We start from the raw sequence: 8,456 nt of genomic DNA on the forward strand, positions 1-8,456 counted from the left end.
GAAAGTCATTAACGCATGACAAATTATCCAATACTCTTATTTTTTGTGGGTGGTCCAAAAGCTATCTGCTCTCAAATCAATTCAAATAAATAAATAAATAAATAAAATTGATAAATATTAATGCAAACATTTATTCTAAGTATTTAAGGAAAATAAATTTTATTGCCACCTCTTTACGAGGTTCTAGGGGTCATCGTTGTTTTCACACGTGAGCAAGGGGTCGGCGGTTCACGAAGGAATGGCCGCATTTCAAGACTCGTGAAAAAACAAAGAATAAGCAGTGGACATATTTTTAACAAAAGTAGTCCAAACGGAAACGGAAATTTCCGTTTGCAGTGTTTCTGGAAATAATTTTTAACATAACACTGTAAAAGAATATTACCACATTATATTACTTTCCTTCTAAAAGATAAAATAAACTGATTTTGTGCATACATTTATAATATATATCCACATACATCAAATCCAGAATTCCCAATGCATATGACAACGGATCCAATTGAAAATACATTCTCGTTCCACAATAAAAACAAAAGTCAATATAACAAGTCAAAACTCAGATATGAACATACATATAGAACACATCCACAGTTCAAATACACATTAACGAATACATGCTCACTACTCAACTTCACATGCGAATTATTCCACCTTGGGTTGTACACAGTTGATCCTTTCCCCAACTATAGCATAAGAAGTAATAAAATTTATGTCAGAAACATATATTGGCAAATATGTGTGTATAGCCAATCATACATGATAAGTGCTTGTGTGTATATATGTGCACGATACTTGATATTTGCATGTATACATGATTAAGTGATGTATGCATATGTTTGTATATGTGCACCTGATAAGTGCTGTGTATATTTGTGAATATGTATGTGTATATGTAGAATATGTGCGCATGTATGTGCATACGTATACCTGTGCGCTGCTTGATCCCATGCCAGAACCAGATCCGACTTGTGTCATGTAACCCTGCAGAATAATACGCATTTGATCCGGATGAAGAAGATCAACGAAATCACTGATGAAGGTCAACATCCTCATCTGGTATGGTTATGAATGTCATCCACAAGGTTGTCACCCTTTGCATGCAATCCAGATAAGCTAAAACTATATCATTCGGCTGTGAAGACAGATATTGTGTATGGAAGGATGTTTAGGACTTGTTAGTGCTTGAACCTATAACTCGATGGATAAAATATATGAGGAAGAAATTCTGACCTCACCCAAGACTCTCATATAGCGATGGAAACCTGCTCAGCTACATTCTCCTGAACATGAAAGAAATCAAATTATTGACTATATTAGATTTGAAGCAACTTCACGTACAATTTGAATTATTAAAAGCATGTTACCAGCAATTTCACATTCTTGACCTTACAGTTCATTGCTTATCGTAGTTGAGAGTAAAAGAACAATACACCACTATAGGATCCACTTTCTAGAATCTCTCCAGTCCTCTGTAATATCTTAGAAGCAATTTCTTTTCAGCTCACCGTCTCCCCTCTCAGATCGGGGGGAGAGTTTCCCATCTTTCCAAAAACATTGTTGCAAGCTTTATCATTTTCTTCCATGAGTAAAATCCTCTACAAATGACATGTCAAAATCATATTGACAATAATATTGAATATAATTTCAAACCAATTCTTCTGATCAAGAAAACAACAGATGAGACTCATATTATACATTGAGGTAAGCAATCTTTAGATCCTCGACTGTCATGCGAGTCAGACTTTGTCCCTTCAACTTCATCAGATCTGTGCCTGATGGTTGCACTATTCCTGAACCAAAACAGTAAATTTGTTCGTGATCCCACAGCTAGAAATTAAATGACTGGTAAAAAAATTCCAGCAGGCAAGCATTGGAAAAGATATAGCACAATATGCTCATGAAAAATGATTAAAATTAGTTAATAATTTTCTTAGGCATCAGAAACATTATTATACAAGAAAAATGCGTCCTTCACAGGCCTCAATAACTGGACTTTAAATATAAACTACATTCTTTACATGATCGTGATACTAGTTAGAAGAAGCAAAGTTTAGCCTTAGTCACATTCCCACCATCTCTTCCTGTCATAATTACTATTTACATCATTCAGAGCCATGTCAAAACGAAAATAATGGGTGAAGAAAACCTCTCTTCTGAAGCTTTTCTTTGCTAAGAACTCCACGCAACATAGTTGCACTGGAGGAACTTTTCAAAATAAGCACCACTAATGTTAAAACTAATGTTTAATAAGGAAACAAAAAAAAAGAAGCAGATCAAGTATCACCTATCATCACCGTGAGTTAAATCTTTAATAAATGTTAACAAGTTTTGTGGGATCAAGATGGACAGAGTGGTTGTCATTAGAAAATCTACCATGTGCTGTAATGGCAACATCTAAAGTTGGCAATGCTTTCTCGAAGATGAACAAATGTAGATATAAACATTTATACATCATGTTCTATAAAATAAGCTGCACATTTTTTAGAAAAAATTTAAGCGTTTGTTAATAACAAACGTAACTAATGAATTATAGGCAAATATTGAAAAAGCACATGAAATTGGGATGATTTTGTCTACCTTACTGAAGAAATATACTTATCTACTACTTTTTCTTCCTCTTTGTTATAGAAGAACCACTTATCTTCCTGGTTGACAGAATCCCAACTCTCAACCACTACTACAAACTGTAGCAGCCCCAACGGTTACAATCGTTGGGGTTGGGGCTGAGCGTGTCCCCAACGGTTACAACCGTTAGGGCTGCTAAAACGCCCGTTAGGACAAATCGCGTTGGGACTGACTTTACCCCAACAGTTGAAAAACTTGCCCCAACGATTACAACCGTTGGGGCAAGAAATTTTCATTTTTTAATTTAAAAAAATAGAAAAAACGCCCCAACGGTTGGAACCGTTGGGGCCTTAATCAGTCCCAATTGTGGTAATCGTTGGGGTCTTAATTAGCCCCAACGGGTACAACCGTTGGGGCAAGTACCTAATTTTTTTTATAAAAATTTAATTATGTTCAAGATTAATCACTCTTAATAGAGACAAAAACACAATGCATACACACACGAAAAGTGTGACAAAATATAACATTTGTATTCATAAGCTTTAATCAAAACTGGGTTCTACAATACATCCAAATGCTTTGTGACAAGATTCACAACCTCTAAGTACATAATTTAAACCAGCAACTATAACAAGCTATCATTCTTCTATGTAGACAACAAAACACACTATAAAACACAGTGGAGCTTTGGTGAAGTATAATACCGAATGTTCCCTGTTCCTTTATTCATGAACTGTAAGAAGAAAGGATTCCTTATTCATCCTCTTCTTCACTTTCTTTGCTGTCCTCCAACGTGAAGTGGTTGAAGTTCTCTTCCAAAGGTGGAAATCCATCTTTTGAATCGTAATCAGATCCAGGACCGGCTTTTGAAGGGGCCTCCTCAGTTCCTGCAGTTTTAATACACCTCTATTACAATGATCTTGGATCGGAAATTTTAAGGATCATGTTGATGAAAGCATTAATGGACTGCAAGCATAATATACCTTCAGTGTCTGGAAGTTGTCTTGGAATTCTTGAGTTATTTGAAAGCCACGTTTTTTGTACCGATTAAACATGTACAGTAATCAGCAAACATTATAGCACAATACATGATGGTTTAGGGGCTGTTTGGTTGGCATTTTTTGCCCTTGTAAAGCTGCCAAAACTGACAACAATACATGATGGTTTAGGGGCTGTTTGGTTGGCATTTTTTGCCCTTGTAAAGCTGCCAAAACTGACAGCTGCGTTTTTGCAAGTAAAGCTGCCAAAACTGACAGCTTTTATCAGTTTTGGCAGCTTTACAAGAGCAAAAAATGCCAACCAAACAGCCCCTTATCAGATACAACTGCAACCAGCTTATAAGGGGCATCTGACAGAACAGTGTTACGATCTCCGACCTGATCAAGAAGCAATCAGGCAAATTAAAAGGCCATCCCTGATCAATGTGGAAGCTTAAGAACACAGAAACACGGACCTTCAGAAACACAGACCTTCACATTAATTTTCAAAGCCACATTTTCCATATATTGTGCCTTGCTCTCCTGAACATGTTTAGCTAAGTGACATTGTGATACGAGCCCAAGTTCAGTTTCACAAACACGCTTGATTGTAGCTATGAGAAACATAATACCAATAAATAAAGTTGCCACACTAAAAATTAACCTTAAAAGTAGAAAAGAATTAGTTATACATAACATAAGACCCACTTATTTCTAGAAGAATGATAAGTAGCAACTGTAGGGTTCCTCCTCTCAACGCGGTAATCGCCTAAGCATGCATGGTTCTTAGAGCTCCCTCCGCGTTATTGGCATGTTCATGGAGGACTTTGATTGGTGGGTCAGACGCAATAGACTAGAAATACATAGCAAATTGAGCAAAGCACCTACATGAATAGTAATAAAGTCAATAAAGAAAGAAATAATTGCACAGTACCTTTGCAAAGTTATTACGAACACCAAACAGACTTTGGCAGAACCAGTTGATGCTGCATCAGGATGGAGATTGCGGGAAAAACTAATGCATGCCCAACTATCAATTTTTCAGCCATTAACCATTTTCTCTGGGTGTGTATACATATATATAATGTCATCATTGAACAAAGATATTGTTAAGGGAAAAAGAAACTTACTACTGCATTGTACACAGAAAAGACAATAAAAACAAAACAATTGAAAAGCTAGAAATTAATATTTTTATGATAGGAGAACGACTTTAATATACAATTAACCATCTAGTAACCAAACAATGACTTTCACCAGGTAGTTTAAAAACAAAGAAATCTTCTACAATTATAAACCATCCTGAAACATAGAAGAAGGAATCTCACTGGTTCTCAATAATGAGGAGAATTCTACCTTATTAATCATATTCAATGCCCCCACTCTTCGATTGCATGTCTTCTCTTTTCCAGAATCATGGTACTTCAGCTGAAACATGCACAAAAAAAAAACTAACAAATTAATATTTTCACTTGCTACCTAACAAAACAATTGCAGGTCAAATAATTGCCAATGGTGGAGGAATGACTCTTGCTTCAACAGAGGCACATGTAAGATAAAGTTCCATAATTTAACAAAGAACAAGGAATAAAAAAGCATCCCCGTATACCACTATAGCCAAAGGATCTGGCATCCCACATACTCCTCTCTTTTGCCCGGCATTGACATGTTGCACTCAGTATGATGAGGACAAGAATAACAGTTTCTTTATTTAGCGATTTTCTATTTTTTGATAGGATTTTAAATTTTGAATTTTAAATTTTGAATTTCGATTTTTGATTTTTTATTTGGTAGTTAATTGATTGTATTTGATTATGAGAGAGATTTGAGGGATTTGAGTGATTATGAGAGATTTGTATTTTCTCTTTTATTTAAGACCTCTTGTAATCAAATAAAATTAATGAAGAATGAAATAAAAATTATTTGCTTAATTGAGGTGTGAAACCCTAGCAATTTTTCGTTTCTTCTCCAGCCGCACCGGCCAACTCCTCCTCTTCAGCTAAAATAAGCCAAACGTAACTTTCTTTTCTTCCCCAATCACCACAGCAGCCATCTCATCACTCCTCCCCTTCTCAGCCACAAAGCAAATGCGTTCCTTCTCCAAACACCACCCACGCCATCGCGCACACAAAGCCCGCCACCAGCGCGTTTTTTCGCCCTGAGCCATCACGCCGCCGCGACCTGAACCTTGCACGCCGCTCCCAAAATCGCGACGCGATCTCCACCCGCTGCTTCCTCCCCACCAGTCGTCCTCGTCTCTAGCAGCGCGCCGCCTCTCCCCTGTTGTCTCTCAAGAGCCGGACAGCCGCGAGCAGTGCCGTCTCCACCCACGCTTCTCCGCCCGTCTCCACTCCTGTTCTCATCCTCAAGCGACTCCGTCCCGTCAGCAGCCACACTCTTCCCCTTTGCCCACGTCCCCATCCCCAGCCCTAACACCTTTAGCCCATGAAGAATGATTTCTCTTGAATTATTTTTTTTTCTTTCTTTCGTTCCTTAGCATGGACAAATCTGAGCTCAATCTTGAAAGACCCAAACTAATTGAAAAGCCCACTCAATCCACCGCAAGCAGGCCCTCCATTTATCCATTTTGTTAGAGAATCTTTTCACAGTGTTTAAAGAAAGGAGTCCATCAAATCGGGGAATTGTTTCACCTTTGCGTTCACTGGAGCTCCCCGAGTATTCTTACACTCCCAGTTTGAGCATTGACAAGTAGTTCTCGATGAAGGTTTTGTTTCGCTCGCTCAATATTTTCTGTTAAGCTCATCTTGTTAGTTAATTGCATGAATATTTTATCTCTAAATTATTATCATATATTCGCTGCTTAGATTATATTGTGAGTTAAGAGTAACTGAACTTGTGACTGTTGAAAAATTAATATTGTTTGTAAAACTTGTGCAATGATAATGAATATTGTAATTAAATTATTCGAGATTGTGATTGTTTATGACTATCATTGCAAATCTTGTTAAAATCCATCAGTCACATTAATTGTTTTAAAATTAATTTTCTACCGAATATTATGAATTTTGGTGAAACGGTGCGTTGTTTAAATTAGATCTCTGATTCTGATAGACCCCCTGTTTCGTTTTACATCACAGTATTTCAGTAACTTGCCTCTCATTCAGTTTCTTCGAGCAGAAAAATCATAAACATGATGTAGAAAAACATGAAGAAGACAGAAGGTATACAACTTAAGATAAATATATATCTAGAAAGAAAATGGGAAGTGTTACATCAATTGGCCTAAGGGCTCATGATAAAACATTAATCTTGTAGCACATGCGTCAATATTTCCGGTGAGTAACTTCACTCGAATTCCTCAGAGGGCTTTCTTCAATGGTAATTTGACATTAAAAAATATGAATAAAAAATATATAAATCCTACATAAACAAGTTTTAACCTAGAGATATTAAGAAAGAAGCTTTCCAATGACAATGAAAATAAAAGAGGTTAATCATCAAGACAAGTAAAAGATACAAAACATACAGCAATACGTTATTTCTCTGTCAAGGTACGCGATGCATATCAAATGTTTAGGCACTCCGCAGCAAAGTCTATAACTGGGATAGACTTGTAAAAATAATCCGCAGCAATATCTACAGATTAAACATGTGGCAAGCTACGCTAATTGCAAATTTGCAATCAGAAAAGGAGGGAAATAGGACCAATTTAAGATAAATTTCCACATGTTACCTATGTTTAAGGAGAACCCCATCTGCATAGGACGAAAGGACTGGCAGTAACATCTCCAACATTTTAATCCATCACCGATATCTTCTGTTGGTTCTAATTTCTTAGAGAAAAAGGCTCTTGCTACCATGACATAACTGAGAAAAAGCACAAGATAAACAGTGGTTAAACATGAGCACAGCAAACTATCAACCATGACTATGATTTATATGGTTACAACATCATTACTTCTGTAAGGGATTCTCCGCAAGAACAATGTCCAGCACTTGCATTGTTCTTGTGGGGCATCCAACTGCCTCCCATGCAGGAACTGCTGAAGATGATGGAGATCAGCATGTCCGGCATATTTGATGGCAACACCAAATTCCTTGTCGCCACTGAGCATTAGAATAGCAAACATGAGCATAACAAGTAAAACTGCAATGCTAACAGCAACAAGCAACACAACAAAGGTATTCCCTCACTGCTCCTTTTCAGCTATAATATAATCTTAAAACTGCTGAAATGTAAAGGGCAAAGCATCAGAATAGCAAACATAAGCATAACAAGAAAAACTACAATGCTAACAGCAATAAGCAACACAACATAGGTATTCCCTCACTGCTCCTTTTCAGCTATAATATAATCTTAAAATTGCTGAAATGTAAAGGGCAAAGCTCCAGCAGTGCAAAGAGCTTTCCTGCCATCATAGGCTGCTGTAAGGCAGGTAGTCCTTATAAATGTTCACAAGCTCACTAATAATCTTCCTACAAACAGCCCTTGAAGTCACTTCTGGTGTTATGGCAACCTCCTCGAGACAAAGAAATGAGCTAACATGACCATTGGTGAAACTTGAAAATGGTTTAGAACACCAAATAGCTACATCAGTCCCCACTGCTCAAGATCTCTCGGGTGAAGCCATGCATACTTTGAAATCATATGGGCCAACAAAATACTCAACCTTACCATCATCCACAGATCTTATTCTCATTTTGAATGACTCATAAAATCCATTAGCACCAGGTAACTCGCACAAGCTTCAAAAATTGCTCAACCATGTTTTTTAATATATCAAACTTACTTGGATATTAAAACATGAGAATAAGATTAAAACATGAGTTACCTGCTGCGAGGTCCGATTTGAGGAGGAACAATTAGGGTTTTTTGAGGGAGATCCGGCGGCAAACTGCAAGATCGACCAGCCCCGACGAGGACGGTGACCTTCGACGGCGGTGGCGACATAC

At 37.3% G+C, this 8,456-nt stretch overlaps 1 protein-coding gene and 1 long non-coding RNA gene across 7 annotated transcripts in view; both read right to left on the bottom strand.

The window, feature by feature from the left end:
* LOC109830483 lies at window positions 411-3,710 on the bottom strand. 3 transcript variants are annotated; one of them, XR_002244308.1, is made up of 7 exons: window positions 3,549-3,710; window positions 3,270-3,452; window positions 1,696-1,790; window positions 1,391-1,595; window positions 1,231-1,280; window positions 928-1,132; window positions 411-683 (listed from the first exon to the last, which is right to left on the bottom strand). It is a non-coding gene; the product is annotated as an uncharacterized LOC109830483 (long non-coding RNA). The 3 variants fall into 3 exon arrangements; XR_002244307.1 differs by having other exon boundaries at window positions 1,386-1,595; XR_002244306.1 differs by having other exon boundaries at window positions 1,365-1,595.
* LOC109830481 overlaps window positions 3,739-8,456 on the bottom strand; it is a 17,533-nt gene continuing 12,815 nt past the window's right edge. Inside the window, exons 10-16 of one of the 4 annotated variants that reach the window (XM_020397750.1) lie at window positions 7,462-7,610; window positions 7,237-7,370; window positions 4,899-4,970; window positions 4,477-4,603; window positions 4,251-4,395; window positions 4,019-4,156; window positions 3,739-3,941 (exon numbers count right to left, since the gene is read on the bottom strand). In XM_020397750.1, the coding sequence (XP_020253339.1) occupies window positions 7,338-7,370; window positions 7,462-7,610 (182 nt within the window). In that variant the 3' untranslated portion in view covers window positions 3,739-3,941; window positions 4,019-4,156; window positions 4,251-4,395; ... (1 more) ...; window positions 4,899-4,970; window positions 7,237-7,337. Of the gene's footprint in view, window positions 3,942-4,018; window positions 4,157-4,250; window positions 4,427-4,476; window positions 4,604-4,898; window positions 4,971-7,236; window positions 7,371-7,461; window positions 7,611-8,456 lie in introns of all 4 variants that reach the window. The other 3 variants (XM_020397751.1, XM_020397749.1, XM_020397748.1) reach the window with 3 other exon arrangements.

This window comes from Asparagus officinalis, chromosome 2 (assembly GCF_001876935.1).
Source record: "Asparagus officinalis chromosome 2, Aspof.V1, whole genome shotgun sequence".
In the NCBI taxonomy this organism is placed as follows: Eukaryota; Viridiplantae; Streptophyta; class Magnoliopsida; order Asparagales; family Asparagaceae; genus Asparagus; species Asparagus officinalis.